Source organism: Vipera berus (assembly GCF_964194415.1).
Source record: "Vipera berus genome assembly, chromosome: 2".
NCBI lineage: Eukaryota > Metazoa > Chordata > Lepidosauria > Squamata > Viperidae > Vipera > Vipera berus.
In genome coordinates, this window is record NC_138203.1 from 155,497,272 (window position 1) to 155,517,178 (window position 19,907).

Genomic DNA, 19,907 nt, shown 5'->3' on the forward strand with positions numbered 1-19,907 from the left:
CCTCAACCCAGTCCTTCAGGGTTTCCAGTGGTGCACACATGCAATCCATCTTGCTTCTGATTTGCCCTTTTATATTCCTTCAGCCTTTTCCCAGCATTAAAATCTTATCCAGAGAACTAGGTCTTCACATAATGGCTCCAAAGGAGGATAATTTGAGCCTGGTCATTTGTTCCTTGAGAGAGAACTTTGGTTAAAGATGGCATACAGATGTTAAAATAGAGAGGTTTTTGGTTCTTTGTGACATATTTGGGTTGACTTTGAGTTGAAGAAATAAAAGCTGAAATGTTTGAAAAGGGAAGAGGGAAATGCCCTGTGCCTCTTTTCTGCCTTTCTTTACAGAGTAGGACTATGGGAGGTATGATTGATTATGTTGGTCACTTTGTCCTTTAGAGTTGTTTCATAAAGGAAGGATTCTGTGTAAATAGACCTTCCTCTTAAGGGATATTTGGCTGATTTTTATTAATTAGCACGTGAGTATGGGGAGAAGTGTCCTGGTAATAAATGCTTGTCAGTAAGCAAATTGTGGAAATATGAATGTGTGTTTTGGAGTTAACATTTATTTGTCATGTAGGTCAGGAACTATAGTTTTGATAATTGTTTTTCCAGATGTGGACACTCTTCTCCTGCCTCCCCCTGTCCCACTCTACTTAATAAAGAATTGTTTGGACATATTGGTCATCAACTAATTATCAACAATCTCCTTTAATGAGCATTCAAAAAGTTGTAAATATGTCTGACCTTTAATAGACATTGGCAGATTGTGTTTAGCTAATTGTACCATTTAAACAAACAACCAAAATTTTGTGTGTGTGTGTGTATGGAGATAGATAGATAGATAGATAGATAGATAGATAGATAGATAGATAGATAGATAGATAGATAGATAGATAGATAGATAGATAGATAGATAGATAGATAGAGTAATTGGTCAATCCTATTATACTGAATAAGACTGCAAGGAATCTAAATGGTGTGGGCTCTCTGGTAAAGCTTCCTTATACTTATCTAGCTGTGTAAGAGTATAAAATAAGTTGTACATTAACATGCTATAAAAATATGTTTACTATGCAGTTATAGTTACTTGTCATTGTTCAGAAAACACAGAGAAATCTGACAAATTAAAAACAGAAGGATGTGTCTGGAAGGGCTTTTTCAGTCATTAAAAAGCTTCACCTCTCTGGCAAATTATTTAATGGCAACTTCTTGCTCACTGTATTGACATCTTCAAAGACTTTGACATCTGTCAGCCTTTCAACTACCATTAAAAATATTATCCCATTTCCATTCTTTTATGCCAATTTTTTAAATTATACTCCTTGTTTTAAGTTGAAAATATGGTTGGTTTAAATGATGCTGTTCTTTCGTTTTCCGCCACCCAGCTGTGGTTTGAATAAATTGATGTTGAATCAAAGGTGGGATTTTAAAAGGAAAAGGTTTGATGGACTTGGAGTCCAAATCAGATGAGGCTTTATGATGAAAAGGTTTAATCCCAGTGCAAGCATTGCTTCTATCAGTTGAGCAGTACAAAGCTATTCATGTATCTATCTCTCTGTGCATCTCTCTCTCTTTCTCTCTCTCTCTCTCTCTCTCTGTATTTTTCAGAAGATATTATACATGTTTCTTTTTTTTAAAAAAAAGCACAGATCTCCTTAGGACTTGCAAATGTGGCATTAACTAATATACAGAGTGCTGATTTTCTTTTATCCACTAGAAGCTTATGACTATAGTACAGTTCTTGAATTGGAAATGAGAACTACAACACACGTTTAAAGCTGTGCTGTCTGATTTGTATTCAGTATACATGTCATTGCGGGATGAGTTAGTCTAAGCCAAGCTGGTTCAGTAAAAGGCACAAACAATTTCCCAACCGGAAATTCAGAGAAAGTGAGGAAGTGAGGAGGCAAGAATAATCGATTAATTAATACTAGCACTACCTGATTCTTGTGGTTATAGCATTCTTTTCTAAATTAGTCTAGATTATGTTTTAGTGTTGTTTTCATTTGGATAAACATTATCTTAACATATACTTATAATAAAATGCATAGTAGTAAGTGTCGTTTATATTTCTGGCAGATCTAATGAATTCTATTTTTTATCAAATGTAGTGGAGAAAATGACTCTTTTTCCCCCCATGGTAGCTGCCTTTGTATGAGCTTTAATTTCATACATTATAAGGCTATCTGAAGCCTTCTCTTTAAAAATGTAATTTGTTACTTTATAATATGTTATAGCCTCAAACCCTGAGATGGGTGGCAATAAATTTAGTAAATAAATAAAAATAATTTTTTTCCTTATTCTGCAGTTACATATTTTAGCTTGTTATTTGGCAGTGGGTTCAGTCTGTGCACCATCAATGAGTAGATATATTTAGACTTCATACAAATGCATCTAAATCTATATAAGTATTTATTTTATTTATTATTAAACTTACATGCCTCCCACCTTGCCCGGCAGTGACTCTCTCTCTTTTTTTTGTATGTATATGTGAGAGCTGTCTATATTTATCTATCTTTCCATCCATCCATCCTCCAAGATTTCTGCTTTCCATTACTCCTTTAGCCAGTATAAAATCACACTGATTTCGCATCTGAGTTTAAAATTCCCTATCTAGTCCCAAGTATTACAGGTTTTGAGGACAATATTTTAGAATATCTGAGGAGTGAATAGGTAACAAGCTCAGGGGTAAAACCATGTTGGTTACTCACAGTGCTTTTTTTTCTAAAAAAAAAAAAAGTGCCGGAACTCAGAGGTGTTGTCACTGGGAGCGATGCCGGTGTCTGTAAGAACTCCTCTTGCTACGGTGTCGCCGCCCGTCCTTTGCACCCCTGCCCCAGTGGCTTGGAGCCACAGGCCGCAGGGATTCCTCTCCCCACAGTCGCCGTGGGGATTTCCCTCTCTGCAGTTGCCATGCCGCAGCCCATAATGAGCCCCCACCCAGAGCTGCTACGAACCCTGACCCAGAGCTGTGTTCCTAGTGGCAGCGGTTTCCTGCGCTGAACAGCTGAACCCCATCCCCGTCTCGCCGAAAACCATCTCCGGCCTGGACTGACCGCCGGTTGATAAAAACCCCTTATCCCTCCCAACTCTGCCCTTCTCCCCCCTCCCCAACCCCCTAAAACAACTGGCTAAAAAACATATTAGGGGCTTCTTAATCCGTTTCAACCAATGGCCCCTATCCATGCCCAACCACCTCTCAGGATCCCAACAGTTGGGCCCGTCCTCAAGGGAGATAGAACAAAGGGCGACAGGTCATATCCAGGAGGCAGGAGCCCTCCTGAGGGCGTATAAGTCCGCATTAGAGTAATATAAACGAACCATATGCTAAAATGTCCGCATGGGCTATCACAAGCAGCTGTTATGTTCAGGTTCAGGTTTGGATGGGAAGAAACAGGCTTCGACTCAATCCTGCCAGGACTGAGTGGCTGTACATACCGACGTCTTGGGTGAATCATTTTTGTCCATCATTAACGATGGGGGATGAGGTGCTACCCCCCGTTGATAGGGCTCGTAACTTGGGCATTCTCCTGGATTCACGGCTCAGTTTGGAAGATCATGTAGGAGCTGTGATCAGGGGGGCTTTTGCCCAGATTTGCCTGGTGCGCCAGTTGCGACCCTATTTGGACCGAGATGCCCTATGCACAGTCACTCGTGCTCGTTACCTCCCAGTTAGACTACTGCAACGCTCTCTACATGGGGCTGCCCTTGAGGACCACTCGGAGGCTTCAGCTGATGCAAAATGCAGCTGCGTGAGTAGTAATGGGAGTTTCCCGATACTCTCATGTAACACCTCTTCTCCGCAAGCTGCATTTGCTTCCAATTCTCCGGGTGTGATTCAAGGTGCTGGTGATGACCTATAAAGCCCTAAATGGCACGAGTCTGGATTATCTCAGGGAGCACCTGCTGCCAGCATCAGCCTCCCAGCGTCCTGTGCGCTTCCACAGGGAGGGCCTCCTTAGGGTTCCGCTGGTTAGGGAATGCCGACGGATGGTTCCAAGGGGGAGGGCATTCTCTGTGGGCGCGCCTGCCCTATGGAATGAACTGCCGGTAGAACTTTGGACTGCCCCAGACCTTCGCTCATTTCGCCGGGACCTTAAAACTTGGTTGTTTGATCTTGCTGGCCTGGACTGAGGGGATTTTAATTTAATTTTAATTTAATTTTAATTTTAATTTTAATTTAATTTTAATTTTAATTTTAATTTTAATTTTAATTTTAATTTTAATTTTAATTTTTTTAATTTTAATTTTAATTTTAATTATTTTAATTTTAATTTTAATTTAATTTTAATTTTAATTTGTTTAATTGTGGGCTAGTCTTGTTTAATTCTATTTTAAAGTGTACTTATTTGTATTGTTCTAACTCACCCTGTAAATCGCCCTGAGTCCTTCGGGAATAGGGCAGTATATAAAATCAATTAAATAAATAAATAAATAAATAAACAGCTGATGGCCTCCAGCACCGTCCCTGACACCACCTGAAGATGTCCCGGCTACAGAGTGCTGTGTTGGGCCGCCCAGCGTCTCTGGCGCCAAACAGCTGATGGCCTCTGGCCCTGGCCCCGACACTCGTTCACTTACTGCCCCGTCGCTTCCAAACGCAGTAAGTGAGCAAGCGAGCAAGTGGCGTTTGGAAGCATTTAGAAGCGATGGGGCAGTGAGTGAGTGAATGAGCAAATGGCATTTGGAAGCGTTTAGAAGCAACTAGATCATGCTTTCTTCTGTGATCTCTGTCTATGTGCTATCTCTAAGAATATACATCTGTATAAACATCTGACAGCCTATCCTCTAGAACAGGGGTGTCAAACTCAATTTCATTGAGGGCCGCATCAGCATTGCGGTTGCCCTCAAGGGGCTGGGTGGGTATGGCCAGGGTGGGCGTGGCCTACTGGGTGGGCATGGCTAGAGTGCGTATGGCCTATTGGGTGGGTGTGGCCAGCTCTACATCGTTTGCATCAAGGGTGCCTATGGGGGCCTGGGCAGGAGTGGGACAGATCTGAGGGTCTCTGGCAGAAGGAGGGTCTCTGGGCAAGGGCCAAGGCAGTGGGGGTCGTTCCCTCACTGTTTCCAGGGTGGCTTCGCGGGCCACATGAAACCACTTTGTGGGCCGCATCCAGCCCCCGGGCCTTGTGTTTGACATGTCTGCTCTAGAGCATCCATTCCTCTTTTCATTTTAATGCATTAGACAACTAACTTTATCTAGCTGACATTGACTTCTTTATGCTTGTAGAGGTATGCTTGTTCAGAAAAAGTGAAAACGTTGATTATTTTTTATAAAAAGTTGGAATTGTAATTGAGCTGATATAATATGATATAGCAGGGTTGATAAAGCAGTGTAAATTGATTACGGTATATAATTGGAAGAGAAGCTGAACATTTCTTGCCAGAGTTGTTATCAGGCTTAATACACAGAAGTGCATACACATCCACAACTACATGTATGTGCATGTATGTGTGGCCATGAATGGTTCCAGCATTTTCAAAATAGAAGATATTATGGGGAAAGTGAGTGAGTGAGAGAGAGAAAGAGATGAGATTCTTAATTGAAATGTACAAAGAATATGGAAGATGTATGCACGGACTTAATGTGGTTTTGGGAACACTTCCTGACACATAACGTTAGCTGACATTTAGGGCTGAATTGGTGTCTTTCATTTTTTTTTACGTGGCTTGTTTGAACCTGGAACAAATTTGTTGTTCTTTGTTTTTTTTGTTTCCAAAACTTTATTTCTTCTGAGCTAATATATGATTCACTTTTCCATTGGATGAACCATTTCTGTTTCTTGGACTTTTCCTTCTGTTATTTTTCTTTGTGAGGTTTTTGTTTTTTGTTTTTCTTTTTGGAGATATCAACTTTTAAATACAGTGTATTAAAGCAATTCAACACAGATTTTTCCTTTTTTCACAATACAATAGCCTCTCATTATAATAATTGAGAGAGCCAGGGTTGCTAGCAATTGTAAGGACTGAAGTTAATTTAAAGGGATTTGATAAAGTAGTCTCCTTTTTGATAAAGTGGAAAAATTGGGCTTAATGGCCCCCCTGTGCATGGATTCACAGTTGACTTCAGAGTCATCCTGGTGAGATAGTCAGCATATAAATTTAATAAATAACTTTTTTTTTTCAAATGCCCCTATCAGGAATTGAATTTGAATGAAGTTTCAGAAAAGCAAATGTTCTATGCTGGTGGTACTAAGCTCCCAAAGATCTAGCATGGGATAAATGAATTCTTCCTAATAAAAATAACTCCCTGCCTTTTTCTAATCATCATTTCTTCCCTACAGTAATTTGAAAAGTAAAACAAAGTGAAACAAACCACTACTCCCTCCATGCAGGGAAAATTTCCTTGAGTCATACTTGGATATCCTATTTGCAAATAATATCTTACTTACCTAGTTGAGATGGTGTAGTTGGGGAGAATGGAGGAGTACAAAGTTCCTGCCTTCGCTGCAACTTACCTGTGCAACATTTGCCTCAGCAGCAATTCCTATTGGCTTTCTTAAGCCTATTGCAGTGGTAGGCAATTTTGGCTCTTTTATGACTCGTGGAAGTCCACGAGTCATAAAAGAGCCAAAATTGCCTACCACTGCAATAGGCTTTTGAAAGCCAATAGCAGCAGAGCTTGTGGAAAAGGTTTTTGGTTTTTGGTTTTTTTACAAAAAAAGGTGCCGGAATGCCGTTCTGAGCTTTCTATGAGAAAAAAAGCCCTGGTTACCCACAATTTTCCAATCTCCATGTGAAGGGATCCAATAATTTTTTTTTTAAAAATGAACAGCTTCAAAGACAACCACAAAACAGATAGCAGTCATACATTTCATAATAATGTTATAATTACTTAAACTCTAAAGGGCCTTGAGAATTAGGTAAGATGTCTTCATTTAGCATATAAATGGTACTAAAAGCAAGAGATAAATTAATTTTGGAAGAGGATTACAGCACTGGGATGCTGTACCAATGGGAATCTATATCCTAGTAATTAGCTGCCTCTTCTCAGTCTTCCAGAATACTTTTATTCTGATTTAACACTCAGACAAGGGCCTTTTCAGGTAATTTGAACCTCAATCATTAACAGTTGCCTGGAGTCATCTTGGCGAGATGGGCGAACAAGCAAACAGACACTCTGTATTTATTGCAGTTCTTCATAAAAAAAAAATCTAAATGTAATGATATACAGTACATGTATTTTTTATTATATGCATGTACTTCTTTTGATCTTGCTATGCCCATCATGTAAGGGGCTCTGTGCTTGTATACTTAACACTTTATTTTTCATTTATTATTTCAACAGAAATTTGCTTATTTTTTCTCCCTGATAGTATAAACAATGTGGAAACAGCAGCTTTGACAAAAAGCACTATTGATTGAGGTTAAAAGCCGCTTCCTGTATCTCATAATCTCATTTAGAATCACTGCACATTTTTCAGTTTCTCTTTCTCTGTTAGCAGCCTTAAGCAAATTTGCTCATGGAAAAAAAGTGTAAATGCAGTGACGTATTCCACTAATTCTTATCTCATTGATACTCTTGGCTAATAGTGGTTAATAAGTGAATTTGGAAATGAATAACGGGTGGATTTGGAGCTTTAGTGTTTTAAAACAAACTAGGCTAGAGAAGTATTAACTATACAGTTTAACACAAATGTATTTATGTAGTAGATTTATATGACTGTCCATCTCATTTACATGACTCTGGGTGGCTAACAATATTAAAAACAGCAAAAAACAGATACAAAAAAATGCAAAACCCATAGCAGCTAGAGGAGAAGATGGAGAATAAATCCACAATCAAACATTCAGCTCCTTCCCATGCCCATTTTGTCCAGATTTGAGGAAACAGCCATGTCTTCAAAGTCTTATGGAGGGGCCAATATGAACGTTGCCAATTTAATCTCTGGAAGGATGATATTCCAAAAGAAAAGTGCCATAAGGAAGACTGCTGCCCTGAGTCACTTTGTTGAGGTGATGGGTAGCATAAAAGTTCAATAAATAAATAAAACAGAAAAAGACTCTTCTCCTAAGTCCCACTAGCCAGCAGGTTCTAAAGTATGTTCCTTCTGTCAGGTAGATGGGATGGGTAGAAACAAGTGGGAAGAAACAGCCCCTCAAATAACCAAGCCCCAAGCTATAAAGGGCTCTAAAGATGACTACAGCACACTGAATTGCATCTAGTGTACTAGCAGGTGATGTAACTCGCAAACCAGTGGTGTCACACGCAGAAAAAGATCTATAGGTAACACTATCATATCCTGCAGCAGCTGAAACTTTAAGATCAGCCCCATTTACAGTACATTGCAGTAGTCCAATCTGGATACTTCTTGCTCTCTGGAATAAGTGAGTTTTACAAGCTTCTGATTTGCTTCTCTCTTTCTAAAAGATCTTTCCTATTGCAGATATGAAGTTTGCACTATTTGCATACAGATTAAATTCTTTGTTGCTTACAATCTAGTTGTACCATATCCTTGGAACTGAATTGCTTGTTCTTTATGGTAATCAGCCTAGTTCTGCAAATCAGCATTTGTCCAGAAACTTCAGTAAATTTTGCATAGCATCTTTGTTGTTTTGGTTCTTGTTGTATAGCTCATTTGTCCTTTGAGTTTCCTTCACAGGCTTATACTGCCTGAGGCCTTCAACACATAGCGTTCCTCTCTAAAATGTTTTTGTAAACATTTCCTTAGCTCTGTAAACACACATTGTAGAAAACCAAATGCTAAGTTCATGAAACCGTAATTGAACATAATATCAATACCATGCAGAATATTTCGGTCTTAATCAGTCATCATTGTCCCAATGAAATAAGTAGGCCTTAAAATTGTTCAGATTTGATTGAATCTGTTAAGAGGGAAGTTGTTTTTAATTAAAGAAAATTTGTATAGAGATATATACATGCACACAAATACATACACATGCACACATAACATTTTAAAACACTGACATGAAATCTTTAATCAAACAATTGTTTACAACGTGAGTCACAAAAATAGAACAATAAAAAATCTGGCCTTTAAAAAACCCCAAACTATTATCAAGATATTTATATAAAGCAATGTTTGACCCTGAAAGTTAATATTGGCAACAAAATGACTAACTACAGAAATTATTCCATTATAAGCATTATAATCAGGAAAACCTTCCCTAATTGATGTGTTTCTCTCCTAAAATTGCAAAGGCATTCAGAGATTGATACCAAAAGAAAATTGCTTAAAGAATTGTTAATTTGTTAAAAGAGAATATTTGTAGCTCAGAGTTGAAATGAGCGGTCCTTGGTGCTCTCTTAGCTTGGCTGTTTTCTTTCAGACATGTAATTACCCCAACTAGGTAACATCATCAGTGCAGTCGAGTCCAACCTTGCCAAACTAGGCTTCTTGTCAGCCTCAATTCTCAAATTGAACTACAACCAAGCAAAACAAACCTTGCTTCAAAGGGTAGAGGACATCGAGAGGCAAGTGGACTTAGCTATAGCTCCACTGTTTCTGACTCCAGACTCTATTAGATACGTGGTTATACCTGCCAGGTATCTTAGTTAGTTGGAGTCAGTAAACCAACGGAAAGCATTCTTGCTTGCATGGTGCCGTGCGTTTCCATCGGTCGTCCTGTACGGCAAGTATAAAAAGACAGCATTGGCTGAAAGACTCTGCTTCTGTGGCTCAGGAGAGGTGGAGACCATTGGACACATACTCCTTCAATGTTCCTTCTATAGAGCTATTCAGGAAAAAAAACCATATCCTCCCCTGGTCGTTGGGAAAGTATTTATCTCCAGTGGCTGCTTAAGGATGAGCAGCCAGTGATCACGGCACAGGTGGCTAGATTCTGTGCAGCAGCATTGGGGATTCGCCAGAAACATAAATAAACATTTTGGATCCTTAATAAACAGTGTAGAATTGTTAATTTATCAAGAATTACAAAATTGGTTGAACATATTTAAGCTTTGAAAGGGGAAAAATAAAATATAATGTAGAACTCTAGAACTAATTAGGAATCTGTTTTAAGCAGTCATTCTTATGTCTAAATCCAAGTATTTTATCTAATTTATACTTTGCCAATTCTGGTATGTAGTTAGAGTGGAGTAAAAGGGAAATAAAATGGTAGTGTTCTTATATATGTAAATACAGGGATTTCCACTGATTAATATCTCTATGTAACATACAGTACAATACAGTGTCTCATACAAAAACAGTGGTCTTACACCTTGAGGATGCACTTTGAAGAGGTTTACAATAGTTAGATAAACAGATACCTGAATATTGACATAATTTGTATCTGTCAATCTTGATTCTTTAAACTCACAAAATGTTATATTAATAGAGTATTGGTCAGCAGCATAACATCTTTTTATAGTAGATACTTCTAAAAATAGGTTTCAAAAGTTGAAAGACATATAAATGGAAGTTTCAACACAAACTATCAATTGTATTTGTAAGCTAAATTTTAAAAAAATGTTTATAATTACATTTTATATCTTCCAACCTCTGAAAATCATGTTCAAAGATAATGATGGAACTGATTCACATTTCGTGATTACAAAAGATGCTAAATCCACAGTTTTCTTTTTCTATTCTGTATCATACATATTTTACTTTAAAAACATTTTCTTAAAAATTTATGAAATTGTTGAGACACTAAAGAATCTTCTGCCTGCCATGTTTTATTTTTTATTTAAATGAAAACAAATTAGTCTAGATATGGCTGATATTAATTCCCAAATGTATGGGAATATAGCATCTCTTACTACTTTGATTATTTATTTCCAGATAAAAAAATGATTATTTATTAATTTGTTTAATAATACATGTGTGTTTCTATGCTTGTGTGGATATATCATTTTATGACTTCCCTATTTTACACAAATATAAATCCCAGTCTTCAGTTTTGTATTAAAATGGTACTGCAAAAGTTGATCTCTTTTCTGACTGATACAAGATACAAGTGCACCTAAACATTGGTTGGAACAGTTCTTATTGTCACAAATCTTGTATTTATTCTATATAGTTTATCTATTTCTATCTCATCTCATCCTCTCCTCCAAAGTTGCTAAAGGTTTCTCTAATATCTTCACTGCAATCCTCTGAAATTGCTCTAAATCTCAAAACATAATTCTTTCACTCTTAATTCCAATAGTGCCAGATCTAATTCTTTTTTCAACTCTCTGTCTATAACTTTGTCTTACTTTGGAAAGTTTCCACTATTCATTAGTTTTATATGAAACTTACAGGCACTTGTTTTACCGAGCTTTTTTCAGCCATTTTTTTAAAAAAAGCTGTCAATTTAATATCAGTTGATACAGCTAATTTACTGGCCAATTGCTCAACATGTTCTGAAGCAAATCTGGTATAATTCCTCTCTCCGCAGATTACTCTAGCAATCCTCTCCTCCCTTCTACTACTTTTGCTGCTTTTCTGGTGGTAAGGCAAGCTTCCCCCTTTATTTATTTTTTTAAAAAATATATATTTGTAAAACAAAAATTACAAATTCAAACAAAGAAAATAAGAAAATTGAAATATGACAGGGACATTAGGCAACACCAGTGCACTTACACATACATCCTTTGGGACCTCTTAAATATGGAGTGAGGTCCACAGATGTTAAGTTAGAATTAAAATTGTGAAGTTTAGTGACTGAGACAATTGAATCAGGTAAGATATTCCAGACTTTGAGAATTCTGTTACAAAGATCAACTTTTGTATAATTGAGTTTAGAGTGGTTTACATTAAGTTTAAAATGGTTGTTTGCATCCATTACATTACAATGAATGCTAAAAAAATAATTTATAAGTATAACATTATTATGTACAATTTTGTATGCAGTACCTAAGTCTGACCGCAAGCATCACAGTTCTAAACTATCAAGCATTTCAAGCCTAGTAGCATTAGGTATTCTATTATGGATAGAAAACTGTAAGACCTTTTGTGTAAAGTACTTCTGAACTCGCTCGATTGTATTAATGTCCAATATGCGGTAAGGATTCCAGACAGCTGAACAGTATTCTAGGATTGGCCTAGCCTAGTGTATGTTTTGTAAGCAATAATAATAATAATAATAATAATAATAATAATAATAATAATAATAATAATAATAATAATAATAATAATAATAATAATTTTATTTATATACCGCCCTTCTCCCGAAGGACTCAGGGCGGTGAATAGAGCAAATATATACAAAATACAAATAATGAGCCATATAATATTTCCAGGGGGAAAAAACTTCATAGAATTAAATTCACAACTTTTAGGGCTTTTTTTAGCAATGCTGTTACAATGAACTTTACAACATAAATCATTAGAGATGAGTACTTCCAGGTCCTTAACAAAAGACGGTCTTCTACTTTGTCTTCCTGTGCTCTTAATATTTTTGTCTTCAATGGCACTCCGTTGTTAGTTAACGTCCCATTCAGTATCTCCATAGTTACAGACAGCATTACAGTCAGGTTCATGTTACGTTGAGAAAATCTCTATCTAAACTAGTGACAACCAAAAGTGTTCAAGAAATGAAGCTTGTTTGAATTTTTTGTGTACATAGGTTGCATTATGACTTTGAGCTTGATTGAAATCTCTCAACTTCCAGCTGCTCAACTTATGAGCCAACCACAAAAAACTCAGTTTCTGCTGTCCTGGTTACAAATGGGCAATCTCACAATCTCTCCTTTTTCCAGAGAGGCTGCGCTGGCCAGAATTCACTGTCTGACTGCTGATCTCTACAACAGTGCTATTCCTGCTCCTTCAGGGATACTTCACCATGTATTCTCACTGGAGGCTTACTTATAAGGCTCACTATAAAATGTCAATAATTTGAGAAAGCATTTTTCTACTTTTGATATGGCAGCTTTTCTGTTCTAACTGATGCAGACTTTCGGGGTGGGGGGTGGGGTGTATAAAAATTAAGCCAAAATATTTGTTCTTGTTGATTGGTGGTATTGTTATTTTAAAGATCATCTGTGACATGGAAGCCCAGATCCATACTCTGAGGGAAGAGCTGATTCAGGTGAATACTCAAAGAAAACAGCAGTTGGTAGAACTTAGTCTTCTTCGGGAAGAAGAAAAACAAAGAGCCACTAGAGATCATGAGACTGCCATGAACAAACAGAAAACTGAGTCAGAAAAAATGATTCTGGATCTGAAGAAGACTAATACTGCAGAAAAGGAGATGGCGTTGGAAAAGGTAAGACTCAAAATATCTGATTAAGATATTGCAATTCAGAGATATTACAATTAATGTGAAACTAAATCAGCGTTGGAGTAAGTTTGGGAAGTGCGAATAGTATGTTACTATCTTCAGCCTGCACAATGCTCATAAACCAGCACTATAGATGTTGGAGCGGTTCTTTATTGAAGCCTCTAGCAAAGTGTGCTTTCAAATCAAAATTATAACACAAAGAGTTAATCTCAAAACAACAGAGTAGCCACGTCACCTCACTTCTCTGGATAAGTGGAGCATCTGTGCAACTGTTGCTTTTGCTGAAGAAAAATATTGTTTGAAATGGCCCAGTTTTGATTGACATAGAGGCAAAGAGAGGCGATTCAGTAAGGCACTTCATTGCACCTCCTCAAAACTGAAGCAAAAATATCTCAACTCCAGAATGTGGCAGCATGGCCATTAATGCCACAGAATGCCTATGTGATACCACTACTGTATGAGCTGTGGTAGTTGCCAGTTGGCTTCTGGATATATAGGGCCTGATTATTTAAACATGGCATAGAGACTGGATATTTGTGGGACCTTGTATCTCCAGTTGTTTCTACCTCTCTGATAAGATCTGGTAGCATGGAGGCAGTTTATATCCCCTCAACTAACGTCATCTGTTGGAACTTTGGAGGCATGCCTCCCTTGTTGTTGCATCTGGTCTCTGGAGCAATCTTCCCCAGAGATCCATATGGCTCCCATCCTGAGGATGTTCCCAAGGACACGGAAAACTTGGCTGTTCTCTTAGGCCTCAAGGACAACATGGTTGGTGATTTTATTCTACCCTCTGGGTTGCTTTCTGGATGTATATCATGTGTGTCTTTGTTTTATTGTTCTGGCTTTTTCTTATGTAAAGTACCCAGAATCAGTTGGAGTCAGGAATTCTTTAATTCTATGTAATCAAACAAATAATGAGAACCATTCTCAAAGCAGTCATTTGGGCCCAGTTAACTCAGGCCACAGTTCCAAAATTTAAAGAGCGTAGTTTATTGGAAATTGAGATATACCCCAGTGGTGTCTAACCTCTGGCCCCAGAACTGAATACAAACTGTCTCCTCCAAAGCCTTGACTACAGAACCAAATGCCCTTCTAAAGGCTGGCATAGCGATGTAATTTGTAATGTGACGGAAGGAACACTTATCAAACACATAAAAACATTTTTATGGAGTGCAGTTTCCCAGCATGCAATTGAAAAACTAAGATTAGGAACTTGGGCCAAATAAATGTATGAGTATACAGTTAGGGCCTGAGCTTTCCCACCATCTGAACTGGAATCAAATTTATTTAAAGTGTCCTACTTGTTAAAGGGTTTGTAAGTAATGCATTTATCAATTATTCCTGTTTTTCCCCCTTTGTATTTCCTTTTATGTAGTATCCATAAAACTTTGTTCTTCCCTTCCCTATTATCAAAGTGTAATTAATATATTAAATGTAGGCATATCTGCTAACAGTGTAATAAAGAGGGAAGTACGTGACAGTCTATAAGAATTTATGATGATACTGGGTTGTGGATGCACTCTGCAGGTTTTCTCATATAGTTAATTCTGACTTTGCCTTTCCAAGTTATTTAAGGGTCTTCTAATCTAGACACTCCTGCACTAGAGTGAAGATTAAGAGAAGTTAAAAAAAATTTCCTATTTTGCAAGAGTAAACTGAAAGTGATATGATTTTTCTGTTTTGAATCCTTGATAGGAGTTGGAGAAATTGTAGGCTGTAGGTGATTAGTGCAGTGATAGAAAATGCACCACCTCTGCTCCACTCTGACCCCATTGTTTTTAGTCTGTATGTAATCTTGCAATTTTAATCTGTTTTTATGTTTTCATTCTTTTGATATCTCTATTTTTACTATATTTTAAGCTGCTCAGAGTCATTTTGGGGAGTGAGAGTGGGAGGATATAAATATAATAAATAAATTTAATAAATAAATCACAAGGACTTATTAACAATGTATTCACTTATTATTAACAGGGTACCAGAGACACTATCAATAAAGTGTAAGGACCTACCTCAGCTAAGCCACCCAAGAAAGTAGAACTCTTGAAATAAGCATTGTCTCAAAAGGAAACTTTTATTAGGGGCTAGTTGTTGTGATTCAGGGTCAGCCTGTGGGGTCGGCAGTTGGGTCGGACGATTCAGAGGAGGAGGAGGAGGGGGGTGTTGGAGAGGTTGCTGAGGGGGTTGGAGAGCTTGCTGATGAGAGCCCTCAGCCAGGCCCCTCCCACCTGGTCAGGACGCAGACCCAGCTGTGTGAGCCTGACAGCGTGGATGAAGATGACCCACAGTTGGCCCTGTTCAAGGACGCCCGACGCAGGAGGCAGTCAATCAGGAGTAAACAGAGGAAGGCAATGGGGCACCTCGGAAGGAGGCAGAGAGAAGCCACGCCCTGAACTGTATAAAAGGGGAATGCGTGGGAGGGCTGGTTTGCTGAAGGCAACCATTTGAATAGTTCCTGTTTCATGGTTCGTGTTTGCTCTCTTTGCTCTCTTTGCTCTGTTTATGTTTTTATGTTAATAAATTTGGCAGGCTTAGTTCCAGCCTCTTGCCTTCTTGTAAAAGGGGTTGTCCCTGCCTTTTCTGCAGGGCCGGTAGCAGGCTGGTACAGAACACTAGTGACAGCAGGGAATCAAGGCGAGATCTGAGAGAAAAACCTGCAAAGCAATATATTAAAAGTAGCATTCAATACTCCTCGACCCCCCTCCCCAGTGTCCCAGTGTTCATTTGAATCCCAGCCAATCCACAGATGGCATTGTGTTTTGGTAACCAGGTCTTTTCGGTGGGCTCTTCAAGGTCTCTCTCACTTTCAATTCTTCTGGCTCCAAGCACAAACCATCTCTCAGATAAAGGTGAGACATTCCATCCCCTGGGGGGGGGGGAGGGAAACAAGGCAACAAAGCGGAGAGTGCAAAGCATCCCCCAAAGCTCCCTCTCCCAACAGAATGGCAGGCAACAAAGAAAGCTACAAAGTTAAAATAACTGAGGATACATTACTTTGGGGCCTGAAATAATGTGCATTCCTATTTAGTCTGACTTTTATTCCACTTCTGCCCAGCATTTTCTCTTGTCATGATTGCAGTAAATTGAATTTGCCTGTTTTGGTTCAAATGAATAATCAGAGAGTGTGACCCAGAATCGGATATTACGAAGTTGTGTTCTTGTATAGGAACTTGAATATTGAAGTTCAGTCTTGACATATCTCAGAATAGTGTTGACATACCTCAGAAGGGAAATACTTTCTTGCCTATCTCTTTTTTACTACCTTTATTTTTCTTTGTTTGGTTATAATAATTAGCCTCCCTTCAGCATTTGACTCGTTTCAGTTTGCTTACCATCCAAATCGCTCTATAGAGGATGCTATTTCTTCTGTTCTCCATCTGAGCTTAGAGGAAAGAAATACTCAAGTGCAAACGCTGTTTGTTGACTTCAGTTCTGCATTTAACACAATCATTCCTCAGCATCTAATAGACAAACTGTGCTTTTTAGGCTTTAATACTCCATTGTGCAACAGGATTCTTGATATTTTTTTTTATTGACAGGCCCCAGTATGTGCGAGTTAGGACTAACGTTTCTAACACCATTTACTTGAGCACAGGTTCTCCGCAGGGCTGTGTCCTATGTCTGCTGTTGTTCACCCTGTTGACCCATGACTGTTGTGCAAGGTTTGCCACCAACCATATTGTGAAGTATGTAGATGGATACAACAGTAGTGGGCGTTATTCAAGATGACAATGAGGTTGCTTACCGCAAGGAGGTAGAGGGTTTGGTGAACTGGTGTAAGAAAAGCAGCCTAGTTTTAAACGTTGCAATTGGTGAAGCAGACACAGCAGCGCCTGCATTTTCTGCGTCACGTGAAAAAAGCACATCTTCCTTCCCCTGTCCTGACCACTTTCTATAGAGGGACGATCAAGAGCATCCTGTCATATTGCATCACAGTCTGGTTTGGAAGCATGACTGGTTCCGACAGGAAGGCGGTGCAGAGAGTGGTGAGGATGGCTGAAAAGATTATTGGCAGTTCCCTCCCTTCCATCCAGGACTTAGCACATTAGCGTTGCTTGAGCAGGATCCACAGTATTGTCTTCACGACCTGTTTTCCTTGTTAACTTCTGAGAGGGAGGAGGCTTCGTGATATCCAAAGCAGAACATTTAGATTCAATCACAGTTTTGTTCCATAGAGTATCAACCTTGTGAACTCTCAAGCTTCCTCTTTCCGCTATGTATTCAAGATGGAAAGTGATTAATATTTATATGTAAGGGTGTAGTATATACATATATAGGTATATAGCTTATCTATATGTTTGTTATGTATGTGTACACTTTTGAAAGCAGGCAGCAGAATTTCATTTTTAATGTGTGCCAGTGTGCCCACAGTAGAAGTTGACAATAAAGGTTATCCTTATCTTACATTAACAATTTTTTTAATCAGGAACTTGAATATTTTGTCCTTTAAATATGAGATTTCCAGGAAGCGTTTGATACCAGCATAGAGTATTAAACCATATTACTAATTTTCATCCTCCGAAATGGTACAGCATATAAATGAAGCAAAAATACTGCTTCTGATAAAATAAACCTTCATTTTACTTTACATCTAGGGCTTCAGTTTGGCTTGTTTTGCCCTTGCTTTGGCAAAATTCCTTTTTGATGGTGCTTAAATACTTGATGTTAGACTACAAAGGAACTTCTCAAAATACTTATCTACATTAGTTGACATCCAGGTGTTTAAATGCTTTAGCATATATTAAAGTACCATCTTTAATTTATTGCAAGATGAAATACAGCAACCAAATGGAACAATTAGCATATAGAATTGGAACAGCATTTGGGAAACTGACATTTCATTTGTGGGTATCATATTCTTCGTCTCTAATTTTAAACAGCTTATGTTGGAAATCTGCCAGCTTGAAACTATTACATAACTATGATCAACAGTTCAGAATCTTTTCTGAATTTAAAGAAATCCACACTTAGCATAATTATTTAAAGCCAAGGTCAGAGAAAGTATTTAAATCTTTGAAATTCTTAATTAAAGGATTAATATTAACTCATGACGACATTGTCATTTTTGCTTAAAAGCTGAATTTGAATCAAGTTTCCTCTTTTTTTCCTTAGATCATTTTAAATTTGAAACACATTAGTGTGAAAAGTTAAGTTTTCCAGATTAAAGTTTCGCTGCTTTATAGTGGTATATTTTCTTTTCAAAAGTAGCTGACCTTTTTTTTTAAAAAAAAAAAGGAAGCAAAACTATAATTGTAACTAATGCCAACTGAAAATGTTAAATGTTTGCCTATATCTCCAGAAACAGAATCAGATTTTCTAGAAATTTTATATGGCAAGTGGACCAAATTACAGAGTACATGTAATTTGAAGAAACATAACCTGAAATCTGTATGATAGTTATTGGATATAGAAAAGATTTTTCCATCTTAAGAAGTTTGGTAGATGATTAGTGGGATGTTGGACTGAAGTTCACTTTATCTGAGGTATGTAATGTTTGAAATGTCTGAAGATGCTGCTCAACTTTCCAATCTTCTGAAGGCTACTCAAGAGCATTTGATGAAGCTGTGATGTTACCAGAAGGGACATGAGTGATTTTTCTTTTCTTTTCTTTTCTTTTCTTTTCTTTTCTTTTCTTTTCTTTTCTTTTCTTTTCTTTTCTTTTCTTTTCTTTTCTTGCTTGTATTTTTTAACTAGGATGGTGGGATTTAAGAATAGGAAATAGAAAAAGGAGGCCTCCCAGATACAAACTACTTCTATTTCTCTGCTTAACTCTATCTGAAAAAAAAATACTCAAAAGACGTTTCCTTTTTTTTCCTTAGATCATTTTAAATTTGAAACACATTAGTGTGAAAAGTTAAGTTTTCCAGATTAAAGTTACGCTGCTTTATAATGGTGTATTTTCTTTTCAAAAGTAGCTGACCTTTAAAAAAAAGGAAGCAAAACTATAATAGTAACTAATGCCAACTGAAAACGTGAAATGTTTGCCTATATCTCCAGAAACAGAATCAGATTTTCTAGAAACTTTATATGGCAAGTGGACCAAATTACAGAGTACATGTAAATTGGTGATGCAGTCTTGGTGCACTGGGACTATGGATTGCCTGCTCCTGCAGTGCATGAAATATCTAGTTATTAGTATTTGTGCTGATTTTGCAGTAGTTCTGAAAGAGTTGTGGATCAGCTCTACTCAACCCCTTCTCCTCTTGCCTCCTCGATATTCCAAGACTGAACTTTGGGAATTCAGTGGTGCTTTACTATTAAACTCTGGTTTGTTCACAAGGACAATATCCAATTCATTGGTTCCCATGTATTTACCACTGATGCCTAAAAAGTTTATTTTCTATAGTAGATATGGGTTAATGGTATCTTGTGTCAGACAGAAAACTAACAAGAATGAATCAGCTATGCTTCTGTAGAAAAACACAATAAAATACAAATTTCCAAATGTTCTTTCCCTCTCAAAAAATCTAAAAAAAATCTTATTTGAACCTAAATTGTATGGCTGCTAAGATGTAGCAGAATGGGATTGTGGGTTTTCAGGGGGGAAAACATTCTGTTAAGAATAAGGATGAAAGAGGCAATGGTACAGGTTAACATAAAAATCTAGTGTTTCATACAAGCAGCCTTTGTCAGTAGCATTATTGGGGGAAGAGAAAGGACCAGTCAGTTTCAGACGTTACTTGAAAAAACTTCTAGAATTCAGCCAGTAGCCTTTTCCTGAGGGCAGCAGTGTTTGAATTTTTTTT

The 19,907-nt window shown here is 37.7% G+C and overlaps 1 protein-coding gene across 3 annotated transcripts in view; it reads left to right on the top strand.

Moving 5' to 3' along the window:
* CEP112 (centrosomal protein 112) overlaps positions 1-19,907 on the top strand; it is a gene marked incomplete at its 3' end in the record, with an annotated part of 303,692 nt that overhangs the window by 158,814 nt on the left and 124,971 nt on the right. For all 3 annotated transcript variants that reach the window (XM_081318537.1, XM_081318536.1, XM_081318538.1), the window contains one exon: positions 12,916-13,146. In XM_081318537.1, coding sequence (XP_081174663.1) covers positions 12,916-13,146 — 231 coding nt within the window. The remainder of the gene's footprint in view (positions 1-12,915; positions 13,147-19,907) is intronic.